At 37.0% G+C, this 18,107-nt stretch overlaps 3 protein-coding genes across 12 annotated transcripts in view; 1 reads left to right on the top strand and 2 right to left on the bottom strand.

Moving 5' to 3' along the window:
* The window catches only part of ABCC2 (ATP binding cassette subfamily C member 2), a 50,744-nt gene extending 48,872 nt beyond the window's left edge, over positions 1-1,872 (bottom strand). For 2 of the 3 annotated variants that reach the window (XM_087932943.1, XM_087932944.1), the window contains exon 1: positions 1,736-1,867. The gene's annotated coding sequence lies outside the window, so the exon portion shown is untranslated. Of the gene's footprint in view, positions 1-1,735 lie in introns of all 3 variants that reach the window. The other variant, XM_087932945.1, reaches the window with a different exon arrangement.
* A 195-nt stretch (positions 1,873-2,067) lies between these two features.
* Positions 2,068-9,510, bottom strand: CUTC (cutC copper transporter). 8 transcript variants are annotated; one of them, XM_087932951.1, is made up of 10 exons: positions 9,338-9,441; positions 8,459-8,629; positions 7,462-7,533; positions 6,948-7,007; positions 6,323-6,532; positions 4,900-4,935; positions 3,935-4,068; positions 3,737-3,764; positions 3,211-3,316; positions 2,068-2,473 (listed from the first exon to the last, which is right to left on the bottom strand). In XM_087932951.1, exons 2-10 carry the CDS (start codon positions 8,544-8,546, stop codon positions 2,362-2,364), a joined length of 846 nt encoding a protein of 281 aa, XP_087789077.1. In that variant the 5' UTR covers positions 8,547-8,629; positions 9,338-9,441; the 3' UTR covers positions 2,068-2,361. The 8 variants fall into 8 exon arrangements, with proteins under 8 accessions (XP_087789077.1, XP_026557038.1, XP_087789079.1 ...); XM_026701253.2 differs by lacking the exon at positions 8,459-8,629 and having other exon boundaries at positions 9,432-9,510; XM_087932953.1 differs by lacking the exon at positions 8,459-8,629 and having other exon boundaries at positions 9,338-9,433.
* Positions 9,090-16,832, top strand: COX15 (cytochrome c oxidase assembly factor COX15). Its single transcript, XM_087932950.1, has 9 exons — positions 9,090-9,642; positions 11,856-12,043; positions 12,604-12,726; positions 12,918-13,104; positions 13,892-14,059; positions 14,279-14,360; positions 14,639-14,793; positions 15,357-15,470; positions 16,207-16,832. The coding sequence occupies exons 1-9, from the start codon at positions 9,568-9,570 to the stop codon at positions 16,336-16,338; spliced, it is 1,224 nt and encodes a 407-aa protein (XP_087789076.1). The 5' UTR covers positions 9,090-9,567; the 3' UTR covers positions 16,339-16,832.
* The last annotated feature ends 1,275 nt before the right edge of the window (positions 16,833-18,107 follow it).

Genomic DNA, 18,107 nt, shown 5'->3' with positions numbered 1-18,107 from the left:
CATCTTCTATGTTTGAAGAGAAGGGAAAGGGTTAATTTTATGCAGCAAACAGTCTATCACCTTCTTTTACAATGCATGGCTTGCACAATATAACATCTGACTAAAGTCTCTTGAACTCTTGCAACTTTGGCTAAATGAAAGCACAATTATTTATTGAACTTTTCTGACCTTGTTTTGCTCTGTATTCTTCTTACACAACTTTAATACTTCCACATGCTGTTTGTTTGATGTGTTTGGGCATCTGTACAAGCCGACAGTTCGTTTCTAAACCCAACTGATAAAGTGATATTAAAGGGATGTGCATATGAAGCTAGTCGACAAACATCAATAAGCCTTCAAATAAAAAAAAAATGTCCTATTTAAAAGTTCAATAAGACTTGAGACTAGGTTATTTGACAGGACCATTTCCTACATTATTAACCTGATACAATCATTGTATCAAATCCTCTTTCAGTTATTCTACCTACAGTAAATGAATCCAACCTAGTGGCAGCAGGAAAGTGATGTGGTAAGTCTTCACGTATGGAATGTTCTTCTTATAGAGTTCCTTGCTAGGCATACATTGTGGTCTTTACAGCAGCAAGGGAAGATGTTTTAGTTTTCTTGGACATTTCATTTCAGCCCACAAATCACTTTGATTAACTTTTATTTTTTAAAATATTTCTATATTATGTGAAAACAATACAGGTAGCTCTTGAATTATGATCATTCATTCAGAGAATGTTCAAAATTATGAGTACTGAACAAAGAGACTTACAATCTTTAAGTTCTGGCCCTTGCAGCTCCCCATGGTCACATGAACATTTGGGTGCTTGACAACCAGTTTCCACTTACGACCCACAATCACATACTTGCTATTGGTGACATTCTCTGTCAACTTCCTACAAGCAAGTCAATGGGGAAGCCAGCAGGAAAGGACCCAAGTCACTTGGGTAATTCTCCCCCTCACCCGGACTTTCTTCACTTACATGCACTTCAACCTTCTTCCCCCTTTTCTCACTCTTGTTCAATGACCTTGTTCCCCAGCTCCCTGCACTCAAACACACATATGAACTCACCAATGCCCTCCTTCCTCAGCCTCCCTGCACTCATTCAGCCACACTCACCAGCACCCTCCTTTCCCGGCTTCCGTGTGTACACACACACACACACGAATTGTTCCTCTTCCTTAGGCCTCTCTGCATTTGCACACATGCATATCTGCACCCCATGTCCTCTTTCCCCAGCCTCCCTGAGCTCACGCTGCATTGCCCTCCCGCAACTTGCTCGCACACTCCCAGGGCCTCCCCACACCCAAGGCATCCTTGTGGTCCTTCTCTTGGACTCCCTCCACTTTCCACTAAATGATCTGCATGTTTTGGGGTTCTTATAACAACTAGGCCTGCCTGGGTTGCTGTCGCAAAGTGATGTGGTCACATGACATCACACTTTATGAATGCATCGCTTTGTGACAGCAATCCCAGTCCCAATTACCATCATAACTAAGGGACTACCTACTTGTATAGCTATAGGAAGGTTTACCCTGATAACTAAGAATTCAAGGAAAAATGGAGGTAAACTTTTCAAAAAAAAAAAAAAGTTTGTACTCTTCCCTATTCATTTCTTCATCATTTGTGACAGATGAGATCAATCTGCTACAAGTTTGGATATGGCAAAGGTTGCACTGCTCGCTCTTGCCTTACTGATCCTTTGTTATACTTCCCAAAGGATGGAACATAGTAAAACCCCTACCAACCTTTACTTTCTTGTCCTATGCGAAAGGATCCAATTTGTGGGAAACATTAGGCCCTTTAAATTTTCACAACCTGGAATCAGTTACAAGGCACTGCACTGTTTTCCCACGCTGTTCTCGCTCTTTTAGCCATCCATTCTGTAAATGAAAAGAATTACCTCTCACCCACTGCTAAATTCCGTTTCAGTCCTGCATTCCGCAGAAACAGAGGCCTGAATTTTCTTTCAAGTGAACTAAGAAGGGAAGCATAATATACTCACCTCTCTTGCCTGCCTGGAATAAACACCAAGTCCCTACCCAGGCTGGACAAAACAGATGAAGAAGGGCTACAGTGATGAAAATCAGCTTCATCATTTATTTGAAAAGTAAAAGTCTAAAGGAGTTTCACCCCGTGATGAATGCCTCTTTAGCTAGTATCATGCCTCCCTCGAGTTTGCTCCTCATAGGCAAATGATGTCACACTATTTAGTGAAAAGATTGCTTGAATGAAGACTAGGAAGTGGGAAGAGGAAAAACACCCACATCACCATCTTCACTGGACTCATCCAAACACTACTGAAATGTCTACACTTAAGGAATGGGGAAGTCAGGCGATAGTAGGTCTTCCTGTCCCATATCCTCTTCTTTTTCTACAGGATGTTCTTTGCAATGGCATTCAGGGTCCTCACTTTAGTCACATCTGCTACCATGCTAGAATGCTCAGGTGTAGAGAGGGAGGTTCCCATCTTAACACTGGAGTTCCTAAAAGAAAAGCAACAAGTCATTAAGTGTTATCTAAAAAGTCAACAGCTGTTCAAAGTTATAACATCCCCTCCAAAGCTACATATGACCCCCTTTTGCCCTTACAACTCATCATACGTTATGTATTATCTGTAATTCAGTACCAATTTAATGTAAGCATCCCCCTGCCTCACTCACCCCCCCCCACCCCACTGGAACCCTGCAGCACTTGGGCCTGTTCCCCCCTTGGGGGCAGAACAAAATGGCAGTTGTAGGACAGACCACTCTGGCTGCTGTAACAATCCCTGCAGCACCCTGTGCTCCACTTAATGACCTGCATGTTCATATAACACCTGCCCTGGGGGAAGCAGGGTTGGGGTTAATTAAGTGAGATCCTTCACTTTATAGCAATCACAACATATGACCATAATGGGCAGATCTTCATTATGGTCTTATTTCAAGGATGACCTGGATCCAGAAAACAAAAACAAAAAACCAGGAGAAGAACAACTTCAAACCTATTCTTATTTGGTCAATGCACAGCATTTATCAGAACACCTCCTGTTGTCACTTTACTGAAAGACCAAAATGCCAGTAGCTGCTTCAGTAGATGCTTCCTTGTTACAGCTAAGAAGTTAGGAACTAGAGATGAATTTTATTGCAATGCATCCAATGCTTTTATTCAGTTTACAAACTGTAAAGTTACATTAAGTACTACATATAACAAGATTAAGGCAGGGAAGATCTTGCTCTATTACCTGAACTTCATGCTTGAGTTCTTGGCTGAGCGAGCTGAGCAGTGAAATTCAGAAGCACCAGAGCCTTCTAAAATTCTTTGTAGGTTTCTCTCTGTTATGCCTCCCCCTGTTGGAAATAATCCATCTCTGAATCACAAATGAGAAGTTAAGCATAAGTGTTCACAAAACAAAGCCAATTTTCTCTGGATATTAGAGGGAATCTCTGCTCTGAATCTGCGATTATTTCTCAAAAACACTTTAGCTTTTAATGTCAATGGATAGTGAACTTGTATCTTTTCAGCAAGTAAATCTGCTAAATAGTATTCCTCCTCAAAGACCAATCACTGCTGTTTTTCCTTCATGGTATAGATAGAGTAAATTAAATAAATAAAATGGTATAGATAAGGGTAGAATAGTAATACTGATGCTAGCGAAGTTTTGAGAGGGGATAGAAATGAAGTCCAATAGACTCTCATCCAAAAACTAATATAGTCTTATCAATACATTGCTGAACTATGTCAGCTAATGGCACTCATAACAAACTTACCTGGTACAATAATAATCCTGCCCTTTGCCTATAAAGAGAAAAAGGATTAGTAACCTTACTTGTAACAGAAAATATAACTCACATAAAATCTTCAGATATCAGACTGACAGCTGGCTGGCATTTTCTCTATTCTGAATTATCAGGAAAAAAAGGATAAATTATCAGAAAAATTACAAAATGGGAGAAATGAAAGCTCACCTGTTCTATCAGCCGCTTTATCAAGGGCAGCCCCTCCAAGGCAGAGCTGTCACAACCACTAGTTAGCACCCGTTCAAAACCTATGGATATCAGTGTTTCCATGGCTGTTACAGGATCACAGACCATGTCAAAAGCTGCAGGGGAATTAAAACTCTCCTGGTTAAGACTAATTACAATTGATAAAATATTATTTTAGATAAGTTTTTAATTTTAAACAATATCAATCTTAGTTCTGGTATAAGAAATACAAGATTAGCAAATAACAGTTAACAAATGTATTTGGGAAAGGGAAAAAAAACTCAAGAGTAAAATATAATATTTTATAAGATTCAAAAGACAGAGATAGGCCTGCTCTCCTAACTTTTAAATTTTATTACTGTGTTAGAGGTTTGTCATGGATAATCAAATGGATAACATTCCTGAGCAGCATAATGTCAATATAAGACATTAACATTTAAGAGATGATACACAACTCTGCCCATAACTGCAAAAATAAATATTTAATTAATGTAGAGAGTTTTGTGGTGGTTTTCAATTATTTCCTAGAAAGTCTGGTTTTATATATTCAATTATTTAAGCAATGAAATAATTAATTTTAAATTTTATGAAAAGCATACATTTTCTGGTTTTTATTGATATTTTATTTTCATTTTTATTTTAAGCACTCATTTATTTTATTCCTTAAACATTTTAATTTTTTTAATGTTCAAAAGAAAAAAAAGCTACATTGGAACAAATCAGTCTGTATAAAAAAATCTACTAATAAGAAAAGTCTAACCATTCAGGCAATATAAACATTTGTAATAAATAAACAATAGGATATCAATCATGAGTCTGGAGCTCAAACCAAGGCTAAAGCCTCCACGTCCTCTAGGAGGAAGCAGTGACACCTCAGATCACATTCTCACAATCCCCAACTGGCCTGCATTTTTTTTCCAATTCCCTTTCTAAACTATAAAACTCACCTCTGTGGAAAGTGACTGGCAAAGGGCGAGAAGCAGCTGCAAAGGAAAGACCTATAATTAGTAACATTCTCATGCGGAGATTAAAACGTGTCTTTTTCTTTCAAGACTTTTCAGAAAAAGGGCAGCTTGCGTAATAGTTCAGCTATGCTACCTTAAGACTATTTCTACAATCTATATCAGCTTCTAACCAAGACATCTTTTCAACACCTTTTGTATATGAAGTTCCTTACAACTATTATGCTCTTGTACCTATTGAAAAGCAATCTTAGAATCAAAGAAGCATCTGTGAGAGAGAGGGCAACCTTTAAATTTGATATATAAATTAAATAAATAAATATTTCTACTCTTCTCTGTAGATAACATGTCAATAAATCATTCACAGAATTAAACGAATGTTTGTTTTAATGTTTTAAGTGACTTGGGAACCAAATACCTGAAGGACTGTCTTTTACAGTAGTATACTAATTTTTTTAACACAAAGAAAAGGCCTTTTCTTTGTAACAATCCAATTTTGTGACATTTCTCCTAAAGAATTGCTTGATTATTTTACTATTTGACTATATTTTTGTTTCAAATATTTCATTAATTTATCAAAATATAAAATACAGAAGTACAAAGAAAAATGAAAATAAGGGGAAAATAAGAGAGGAAAGGGGGAAGAGAGAAAAGTGTAGGATAAGGAGGAAAAGAAAAAGAAAAAGAAAAACATTGACTTCCGACTCTTTTTGGTGCAGTAGAAAAACCTCAACTTTTATATAATAATATATACTGGCTGTATAACTGTATTTTCAGTGTCAGATCAAAATATTTTGATTTGTCCATACATTGTAACTAGCTGCCTTGCCTTCATTGTTCGTACCCTTTCAATTTTACAGCTAAAATTATATTTATTTTTATAATGTACCATGGTATATCTTGTCACTTCGAACTTTTTTTTCCTCTATAAATTTGTAGAACCCATTCTTATGCAGAACTGTCTAGAAATTATGAACATAAAATGAAATGAAATCAAAAGGCTTCATTAAAGATGCTGAAAGATGCTGGCTGAAAAGTCTTTAAGGGTTATGAGTGATTGGGAAATATTCCGATTTCTTTTTCTCTGGGCCCTGGGATTAGAAAAAAAACCCCACAACTATATGATTCATCTTATATGAGAAAGAACTAAAAATGGGCTAATTCTAATCATAACATCCCTACAATACCCCTAGGTGAATGGGAAGCAGTTATTGTAACTTTCCTATAATCATACCTCAACAATACATCCATATCAACTCAGAAGAATGAGCCTGCTTCTCCCAAGCAATAAGGGGGTCATAATATCTACCTATAATATCTACCTGGGTTTTTTATTATCTGAAATTTGGATTTACTAAAGTTATGGTCACAGAAATCAAATAAATCCTACGGAAAGCAGGATTCTAACCAAGCAGTGCCGTGCAGAGTTCCATGTCTACATAGCCATCTTCAGTCAAAGCTCCAAATACCAGCCCATCCGCTCCATACTGCTTGACAAGTTGTATGTCAGCTTTCATCACCTCTATTTCCCGGTCAGAATAAAGGAAATCTCCACCACGGGGGCGGATCATCACAAATATAGGGATTTTTGTACATTGCTTCACTACTTGCAAAAGACCTATAAACAATAAAAGAGGTAAGACACATCAGTTAAAAGTTGGCATAGCACATGAATATGACATGACAGTAAAACTACACTATAACAAAAGATAATGATACCAACCCAAAAGAACTAGTTCCTCAGTTCTGCTTCCTGAAGCAATAATCCAAAAGAAAAAAAGTTCTTACCTTTTTCTGAAGAGGTTGGTAAGTAAAAGGGATGTTGAAGAAGTGCATATGAACAAAAATGAAAGTCTTAACCTGTTTCTAAAAAGCATAACATTACATAACATTCCGGTTAGAAAAGTAACATCTTCCTTTTTATCTGACAGTTGGAATGCTATAGACCAAGGACTAGTTTATAACATTTTATAGCACTATTCAGTTCTCATCACTGTAAAGGCTGAGACGCTGGTTTCAGCTTGTCAACTCACCAATACTTGGTGTAGTTCCACCCTCCATTAAATTGGCACATAATTCAAGGCGACCAGCACCTACAAAAGATAGAGATCTACTGTTTGAAAGCAAATGTTAGGAACAATACATTTTTTTTCTGTAACAGAAATGTTTCTGGACATTCTTGAAAGTTCATTTACAAGGAAAGGGCTTATTTAATGTCCTCATTTGGACTTCTAAGAAGCAATAAATATGTGGTTTCAAAAAGTGAATATGCATTCCATATGATTTGCTGAGGGACCGATTAAAGTAGAAGAACACAAAAACTCTAAAACAGCTGTATATGAATTATCTATTCATATACATTTGCACCTTGTCTGTGTCAGAGCACACAAAAATTGAAGGTATATAGGTTTTTACTTTATAACATTACACATCTTGCTTTTCCCTCCAAAAGAATTTCCAAAAAGGCTTCATAATGCTTTTTCCAATAGCCTATGTTCCCCAGAGGTAGGTCTCCCAGTATCTTCAACTTCTATTTTATGGAATTACCTCCTCTTTCAGCGTTAATGGCAGATTCCACTGAATCAACACATACTTCCATAAGAAAGCCATTGGCCATTCCTTGATGAGAAACACAAAGCAGAAGTTATTGGGCAACTGGACTCTGCCCTTGAGAAAAGGAAGGATAAGGCAATTAATGAAAAGTGAAAATACTGTATATCTCAAATGGCAGTTTCTTCTGCATAATTAACCCAAATATATCTGAACTCAAAACTCAGAAGGCTCCTAGATTTCCATTTACTAGTTAAATTCTGTCTACGCTATTATAAACACTGTGTGAACAACATACCTAGGAACTATTAGTGAAAAGCTAAAACTTTAATAAAAGGCTATTTCAACCACCTCCATATTACTTTTGAAGACAGAATGAATATAAACTTCTGAAGAAAATATCTCAGCGCATTCATGCATTACAAACAATAATTAAGGTAATTCAATAAAGGTCAGGCTAAAGATTTTCCTTAAGCACAAAAACAATTAAGATGAGGGCATAGAGGGAGAGGTAACAGCAACATTAATTTTGCTTATTAAAGATCCAATTTTTTTCTTCATGTAAAAAGATTCTACTACAGTACAATGAGCAAAAACTGATTTGGCTTCCCTCTCACTTTTTTTGAGATAATTTAAAGTGTTTTGGCTGTTTTATAGAAATTACAAAGTTAAGGAGAGATTTGGCATCCACAAGTGATGAATATATAATTCTAGGCTATTGCAGAAAGATTTTAGACACATAAAGACTGACCTGTGATTGCTAATAAGTGACATGAAGACTTTTGATTATTTTGTATTTCTTACACAATTGTCTACGATCAACTGTCTGACTATAAGGCAACATAACCACGATTTTGATAACTCTAACTACTCTAACTTAGCCTGAAAACTAAATATAACTTTATAAAACCTTATTGTAACTGTATTATTTTAACAGAAGGGGAAACTGGAGACCAATTTATTTATTCATCAGAAAAATACTGGCAGTCTTTACTATCTGTGTGTTTTCTCAATGAAAGTAGATGATTTGGGAGGATGGTTTTCACTGGAACCACGATGGGGGAAGAAGCACCGAACTCCATCACTTTACCACTCTGATCCCTCAGCACATGTGCCGATGCCAATTTCTGTGTCAGTCAGTACACACCACACCTTCTTCGAAGATCTAAAAAGCATGCCAAGAAGTTCCCCTAATAATCTCTTCTACATCTAAGGATCATTTCAAATGGATTAATATCAGCAGTGCAATCCAATACATGTAAATCCCAAGCCCAGCAGAATTTGCTCAGAGTTACGTGCCTATCTGAGATCAAAACCCACCGACTTTCAGTTGAACAGCGGTGTATTAACCATTAAGCAGACGAAGCACGTGCTTAGGGCACCAGGCCCAAAAGGGGACACCACAAAAACTTTTATGTAGCCCAAGGTTGGCTTCGTTTGTACACGATGTACAAAGGAAGGGGACACCAAGATTTGCCAGTGCTTTAGGGCACCAGTGAGCCTTAATTCGCCACCGAGTGTGAACTTAGACACACGAAGGATTACTCTTAAAAAAAAAAAACAGCCCCCTTATCTGCGGCGCCTTTTCCGTTTAGTTTTCTGGGGAGGATGCAGCTAAGCGCAGCGAGCAAAACCCGGAAGAATTGGGGCAACAGCGAAACTTCCCCACTGCCAGACTTGCTTCTTTCGAAGCTATTCTGAACCTAAAACCCCCAACTCGAGGGGGCTGCGCGCAGACTTAAGCGTATGTGGTTGAACTCCGCCTTCCCAAGCCTCATGATCCCCTCCGGCCCCCGTTCTTAGTTTCGCCTCCGCCCACTCACCCTCGCACCCTCCCACCGGGCCTCGTTTCCGGTCCCACTTCCTCATTTACGTCAGTTACTCGGGGGGGGGGAGCTCCGCCGGAGGTGGCTTTAAGGTTGACGGGACTGCTGGGAAAGGGAGAAGGCCACGCCCCCAGCTCTCACCTGTCTTGACCTTGAACGCGGGGAAGCGCCCTGCCAACCATCACGTGATCCCATAGAATGTGCTGCACTTCGTTTCCGGGGAAAGTTGTCTTACTTCCGGTTAGAGGAAAGCTATTTCCGCGCGGTAACTTGGAGGATGCTCTTACGAACGGCACTGCTAGGAGGTACTCGATTTTTGCTGGCACCCCGGCAAGGAAATTCTTCCGGCCAGGTAATTGCACAGTAGAGTATGATTTCCTTATCTCTAAAGTTAGGGCTATCGTATCTGGGCTGCAAACATTAAAAATTAAATAATTAGATTGATTTTTAAAAAAATATTTTATTCTGTCCTGCACTTTCATGGTCATGCAAAGTCTTACACCCAAGTACACTCAAAATGTATAATTTATGAAGTGACTTGGGATCATGTTTCTATGATAATCAGGGTGCCGTGTTGAATAATATATCCTCAATGCGAGTATATCATCCAAACCAAGGACTGCTTACTTTCACAGTTCAAGTACTTCTGTTTCCCAGAAAAATAGTCTCAATTTATTCTAACACATTCCTTTAAAATGGAACATGTACTTTCTGCATAGCTGGGTTTTTAATGTAAAAAAGGGGGAAAGGCTTTATTTCAGCAAACCAAAATGTAATTTTTCTTTTATTTAAAGCATGTATTTTATGCTTTTCAGCATTGAAAACAGCTTATTAGATAGCAAAAGTAAGATAAAATCTAGTCTTAATTATTGGTCCAAAAATAGTGCTACGTGGAGCTGAAATGGAGTAGCAATGGGAAGAGGGGAGCTTACCAGTTCTTAACGTTTTCTAATCCCTATAATGGCTGGCAGTGATAAGAATAGGATGCTTAGAAAACTTGGTTATATTAACATCTCCAAAATAAGATGGTTTTGCTGATCTGCCTTACAATGTAATGTAAAGATTTGGCCAGCCAGTTTAAGAGGCAGATAGTGTAACATACAGAAAAGCTTTGACTTACAACCATTCATTTAGCAACTGTTAAAAATTATATCAACACTGCAAAAAGTGAGTAATGAACGGTCCTTACTACTGTTGCAGCATCCCCACAATCACATTATCAGAATGTGTGTGCTTTGCAACCAATGTATATTTATGTTGCAACATCCTGAGATCACATGATCACTATTTGCAATCTTCCCAGCTGGCTTCCAACAGTCAATGAGGAAACCAAATTCACTTAATGACCATATGATTCACTTAATAACTGCAATGATTCTTTTAACAACCAGGGCAAAAAGGTTGTAAAATTGGATGCAACTCACTTAACATCCATCTTGCTTAGAAACAGAAATTAATTAAATTGAGGACTACCAGTACTATATATGTAACTCATGATTGAATTGTTGGGATTTGTTGTTCACTGAGTTTACTTTTTTTCTTGCAGACATTTAATTACAAGGCAACCATATCAGTGCCTAATTAAGCATCTGCAAGAAAAGCTCAAAGGACAAGAATCCAGAATAAGATGATAAAGATGGTAGTTCCTTACTATTGGTTTCTTTTATCTTTGAGGTACCTCTGAATGTGGTCATTTCCAGAGGGAAAAATTGATGATACACATATAAAAATATCATTATACAAATACCCTGGCTTGCATACTTGATCAGATATTGGGATACAATGATACACGTTTTACAATTGCATGATGACATTACTGTATATGTATTGCAATTTGCCATCATTGTTTGCTGTGGATGTTACTGTTTCTGAGAAATCTGCCCAACTGACTTCTACAATAAAATATAAAAAGTTGTTCTAAGCTTCGTGGTTGAATCAGTTGACATTCTAATGCATCTTTTTCCATTAGAACTCTTGTGAATGTGTTTTTTCTTGTGCTTTTTAAAAGCACAATAAGTTCTCCTTTAAGTATACCTTAAGTCAGTATTTTTCAGTCTTGGCAAATTGAAGACATATGGGCTTCCACTTGCAGAAATCTCCGGCCAGCCGGGGAATTCTGAGAGTCAAAGTCTACATACCTTCAAGCTGCCAAGATTGAGAAACATTGTTTTTAAGTGATATATTGAAAGCCACTTTGGTGTAGTGGTTAGGCTAGAAACCAAGAGACAGTGAGTTCTATTCCCATCTTGGGCACAAAATCAGCTGGGTGATCTTGGGCAGGTCGTTAATCTCTCAGCCCTAGGAAGAAAACCAAGAAAACTGTAGGGAATCTATTCAGCTGATCTTTAAGAATCAGACATAATTGAACGGAAGAAAAAATGATATAACAAAAAAATTTAACCAAAGAATGCATCTTTCTAATGGTTGTGGTTGTTTTTTTTACTAACAGTTATATCTTCAGTCCAGGCAAGTAGGAAAAATATTTCATACTGCACTGTACCAAATATTTATACAAAGAATTGCTTGTATAGTTAATAAGTGTCTTACCACCTTCTTTGTCTTTAGCAATGTCTGAGGTGGTGGCAGCTCCTGCAGAAACGGGCACAACACAGTGCAGTGTCAGAAGCAGCTTCACATTCCAGAGTGGCAGTACCACCTGTACCCAATGCTGTGACAGACCAAACCATAGGACGTTGGCTCATAATCTGCAGCGGTACTGTGGCTGGAGCTGTGGTACTTGGTGGCATTACTAGGTGAGGAAAGTTACTATCTCATCCTCAACTCCCCCATTTTTTTCTCACAATATATGCATCATATTCAATGGATCTTTTTATATCCAAAAATATCTTTTTGCAATTTCCTCATAGCTTTGCTGTGTACACTAAGTGTCTCTTTGAGAATGTTTAAAAAAATATGTTCCCTTTGTCATTCTTTTTATGTCTTTGATTATTGAGGTAGGAGTTCCGTGTCTTAATGTTTGAGCTGAGCATGTCATTTAAAAGTGCAAACTTTTAAATCAGTGACCTTTTATATCAATACTCCAAAGTGTTTAAAATAATCTTGTTTCCTTTTCCCTTGGAAAACATATGAGATATGTACATTATTTTTACTATGTATGCATATCTTAAGTATTTTTAATCACTAATAGGTTTGTGTGTAAATCCCCCCACCAGCTTTGCATCTATCTATGTCTCTGCATCAATTTCTAAGTTGTCATGTTATAACTCTGCTTTTCTAGATAGGCACATCTATCATATTTTATTGTGAAAGGACGTTCTCCCCTGATAAATAGTTTCTTTGTTCTCTTTCTAAGGTTGACAGAATCTGGGCTCTCAATGGTTGACTGGCACTTAGTGCGGGAGATGAAGCCTCCTCAAACACAGGAGGACTGGGAGGCAGAATTTCTAAAGTATCAGCAATTTCCAGAATTTAAAATGTATGTATGTTTTGTGTTTAAGTTCTTTCAAACTAAAGTTCCATTAGGAGGAATTCTATTATTAGGGTGGGAAAGGGGGACTTTGGCGGGGTTTTTTGAGGGAGTTTTAGTTGAAAATTAGAGATAAATTATTAAACTTTGTGGCTTTTTCCCCCCTCTATTTTGAAAAAAAAAAAATCCCAATACAACAGCCTGAACCATGACATGACACTGACAGAGTTCAAATTCATCTGGTACATGGAGTATTCACATCGTATGTGGGGGCGACTGGTAGGGTTGGCTTACATCCTTCCAGCAGCCTACTTCTGGAGAAAGGGCTACTTGAGCCAATCCTTGAAAGGTCATGTCCTCGCCCTGTGCGGGCTTGTCTGTTTTCAGGTAGGAATGGCTATTGGAATTTAGAAATAAATGGTTGTGGGTATTCTTAAAATAATTGAGACAAGCAATGAAAAATAGTAACATCTCAACATTCAAACGGCTGGTATTGAGTTGTATGTGAATCAAAGCCTGTAATTTCTGATAGCTTTGAAGAATCTTGAAGTAATTGTGCTAGAGATGATTATTCAGTGAATGAATGAAAGAAGGAGAAAAGGAAGGAAGGAGGGTGGGTGGATCAGGCTGTGAACATATCCTGTTGTTTATTTATTTAAATTCAGTTCAAGGCTAACTCGGAAGCAACCTCCCAAAACATTAGGGATTCCACAATCAACCTACTCCAAGGCCTGGGAGAACAGCCAAGTTTTTTTATAGTTTCTTGAAGATCCTTAAGTTAAAAACCACATGGATCTTTGGTGGGAAGTCATTCCAGAAGGCAGGCCACAAAGAAAGTCAATTTCCTGGGTTACACATGATGTCATTGTTTAACCAATGTGACCTAGAGCAGCAGTCCCCAACCTTTCCACCTTGGCGGTCTAGCCCAGTGTGTGTGTGTGTGTGTGTGTGAGTGGCAGGTGCATACACAGCTCCATTGGTGCAAGTGGCGTGTCCTCCACTCACACGAATGGTGGTCCCTTATATTCGTGCATGAAGCTCCACTCATGCAAGCGGAGAGTGTTTGTACACAAAGCTCTACTTGCATGGATCTCTGTTTGAAAATTGCATGTAATATATTAGCAGGAAAAGAAATGAACTTTGTTTCAGTATAATTATTTTGTTATTTTTACAGGGTCTTTTGGGCTGGTATATGGTGAAAAGTGGATTAGAGGAGAAGCCAGATTCCCACGATATCCCTCGGGTCAGTCAGTATCGTTTAACTGCACATCTGGGATCTGCTCTTGTTCTTTACTGCTACAGCTTGTGGACTGGGCTATCCTTGTTGCTACCACAACATAAGGTGGGTAAAATATAGGACTTGTATCTTGAGTATAGCCATAGTCCTAAGCAACATTTGCATTTGGAATAGGGAAGAGGTATGGTAGATATGTCCTATATAGGCTTAGACAGGAGGCAGAGATGGGGAATGTAATCAGAAAATATGTTACTTTTGTAAGATCTTTTAGATAGAATATTTGAAAGGGTTATAGCATATACTAATGTATTTGTGTTTTGGCAGCTACCTAAAATCCGCCAACTATTACGCCTGAGAAAATTTGCTTATGGGACAACAGGACTCATCTTTCTCACTGCCCTCTCAGGTAAACGTCTCTGTCATTGGTGCCTTAAATTTAGAGGTGGGGAATAGGGGGAGATAAGAAAAATGCATCTATTGTAATACCTTGCTTCATCAGGTCCATGATAAGATTTGCATTTTTCTGTGACACAGAAGTTCTTAAATCCCTTTTCCTGAAGGAGAGTACACAGAGCTAAGAAATGTTATATGGTGTAGGGATAATAACTTATAATCTTGAAAACTTTTAAATCTTATTGAAAATCTACCTTCAAGTATGTCAGTCTCTGTTCTCTGAAACTGTAGGAGCGTTTGTTGCTGGACTAGATGCTGGTCTTGTGTATAATTCCTTTCCAAAGATGGGGGAACGCTGGATACCTGATGATCTCCTCGCTTTTTCCCCAATGACAAAGAATATATTTGAGAATCCCACAACAGTGCAGTTTGATCACAGAATCCTGGTATGCATCATCACGTTTATGCTATGACGTTTTTTAGCTGATCAGTTTTTTTAAAAAATACTCAAAAAAGCCCTAAGGTTATGGGAATGAATTCTACCAGCTTAGATTGAGTGTTAGCTTTCACATACCTAAGATATTAATTTCAATTCCTGCTATCTATAATTTTAAAAATTGCTCCTGGTATGGTCAGAAAGTTCATTTTTGTTAAAACAGTAAAAATCTTGGCTCAATTTTGAAGCTTGCATGATCCATTGAAACAAGATTATTGCAAATTTACTACAATAATCTTTGGAAACTTACCCATTAAGAGGATTTGAATATAAAAATTACAAAAATAAGGCCACAATAGTAGAGCTATAATCTAAATCTCAAGAACTGCTGTTGACCTAGTATAAAGTATAGGAGAAGGCAGGGTTTGAAAATTGCTAGTATACCCAGTGCTTGTTCTCCTACCCGTTTGCCTCCTGATGAAAGCAAGATGGTTTGCTTTGTAAAATGGAGCTTCCCATGGCTTGTATGATGCTGTTGGAAGATATTTTAATAATTTTTCTTTCTCTCTTTAGGGCATTTCCTCAGTTGCAGCCATCACAATTCTCTATCTACTTTCCAGGAAGATCTCCCTCCCACGTAGAACTAGAATGGCATTTGCTTCCTTATTGACTGTAGCATATCTTCAGGTATTGATTTCTCATTAATGTACACGTTTAAATTCCAGCTAGCAGAGAAATAGTATTCTGTGGGCTAAATGATAAACTGTCATATGCACTTATTAAGATGCCTATGCACTTAAACTGATTTATCTTGGATTATTGATTCAGGGATTTTAAATATAGTTAATAGCAACCATGACAGCATACTGACCAGCTTTTTTCATATAGCTTTGAGCTAGAAACAGACAGACAGATAGCCTTGCCATATCATAATGGAAGAAATTGCCAGAAAAGGTGAAGCTATGTAAGCATTATTTCATGAAGAAGGGATGGATTACTATTGCAGTTGTTCCTTTTTCTTGCACTTGTAAGAGTGTAAAGAATGTAAGAGAGTGAGTAACAGAAGTTACTTACTTACTTACTTACTTATTTATAATATTTTATATCAAACCTATCTTACATCAAACTTTGGGTGGCTCCCAACCAACAATTAAAACAATAATAAATAATAATACAGCATAATACACACACACGCACACATATATATCCATTAAAAATCACAGACATTAAAATCCTGGCAGGAAGTTAAGCTGTCATATGTAATCCATCACTAAATCCTCTCATTATAAAGTTGTTTAGTATTGTTTATACAGTATACAAAGGTAAGATCAACAGATACAAAGGTCTTCTGAACATTTGTAAAGCATGCTATATACATTAATGTTATACCTGATTCAGCACTGATATTTTTGCTCCGTTGCAGGTCACCCTGGGTATCAGCACATTACTTCTGTACGTCCCAACTCCTTTAGCAGCTACTCATCAGTCAGGTTCTTTGATGTTGCTCAGTATGGCTGTGTGGCTAATAAATGAACTCAGAGGAATTCCTAAATAGCTCAAACGTTGAAGAAACCATGTGATCCTCTGCCTGAGGACTGAATTGAAAAAGAAGACTGTACAGAAAAGCTACCTTGGCTTCATTGATGTGGAGAACATAGCTTCAAAACATGAATACAAACAATTATCTATTTTTTTCATATTATAAAATTACTGAGACTATATCTACTGCAAAACTGAAAGGTTGTTTTGGCTATTCCTCATATTCTGCAATGCACATTATTAAAGATATAATCACAAATAATTTCAATGGTGTCTATCCTTAAATTCTGTATATAAAAGATGACATGATGCAGAATAAGATTATGGAATTGAGTGGCCATGGAAATTTGGAACTATTTGTATTATGTGAAAGGTGAGGAAATGCAGTTTATATTGTAAATTATATGCAACTGTGTGCTGTTATGTTTCTTATAGTAGAATCTGGATCATTTAAAAATACTAACATATAGTATATTATGAGTTCTAAATAAACTTGATACACTTTTTTCATCCACTTTTTTCATGTCCTTATGCAACCTATTAATATGTTAAAAAGAGAAAGCCATGTACTTATGACTTTAAATGGTACAATATTAATCATAAACTCCTTAAAATAGTTAACAGTTGGAACTTAGAATTATGTAGGCAGGACAATGCCTTCCACAGTCAGAAAACATAGTGATATATTCACTATCTGATTAATTTGGTTTTTCAAGAAGTCATCTCCACAATTGTTTGCTTTAATTCTTAAGCAGACTGGGTACATGTTTCTTGTTTGACTTCCCTCTCAGGGCTGGCAATAATATACATTCAGAAAACATTTCTAATTCATACAGTGAGCAGAAGCTTAGCCAGGTCATCTGTAAACACTAACAGCTTAGCTTTTGTGAGTTATCATTTACCTTGATTCCTTTTGTTTTAAAATGAAGTGTGAACTTTGTGGCCTGTAAATCCTGATTTATGTCTTAGTATAATATGTGAGCTTGCTCATTATATCCCTATTGAACAAACAATTGCTTGATGTGATATGTGATTATAGTTGTTTTGCCTTTTAAATGCTGTCTTATGCAAAATCCACAGTAGGTACTGGAAAAATACTTATATTCTGATTTTATTGTTTTTATAAATAATTTAAGGCAGTGAATATACCTAATACTGTAGTCCTTCCTCCTATTTTCCCACAACAACTTTTTGAGGTGAGTTGGACTGAGAAAGAATGATTGACCCAAAGTCATCCATCCAGTTTTCATGCCTAAAGCAGAATTAGAACCCAGTCCCCTGGTTTCTAGGACAAAATAGTTCTCAAGCTGATCTTTAAAAATCCTCACATATTTGCTTCCAGAGTGTTCCCTGGACACACCAAGTTTTAAAAGATACAGCCTACATTCAAACCCCTGTAATTATTAGGTAATTATTAAATTTCCTAGCTATAGTATAAGAGGAATACAATGGTTTCTACTGCAATCAGTCTGTTTAATGCAAAGATGTTGAATATTTTATTGTCTATACCCAGTTTTATGCTTGCTCTGATCTATCATATGTTGAAGCCATTCAAACTTTATTGTCAGACAGAAGAGGGGGAGAAAACCATAAAAAGTGCTTTAATAAAAGGTGAAAAATACAGAGAAATATATATATATATATATATATATATATATATATATATATATATATATATATATATATATATATATATTTGTCTGATGATAATATTCATATATTATCTAGAGACAACCCACTGTGTAAGTGGGAAGTGCAATCAGGCTTTCAATCCATTAAATGGAA

The sequence above is a fragment of the Pseudonaja textilis genome, chromosome 4 (genome assembly GCF_049901715.1).
Source record: "Pseudonaja textilis isolate UNSWEBS1 chromosome 4, rPseTex1.2, whole genome shotgun sequence".
In the NCBI taxonomy this organism is placed as follows: domain Eukaryota; kingdom Metazoa; phylum Chordata; class Lepidosauria; order Squamata; family Elapidae; genus Pseudonaja; species Pseudonaja textilis.
The sequence above is the reverse complement of the archived record's forward strand: the minus strand, read 5'-3'. Positions and strand labels throughout refer to the sequence as shown.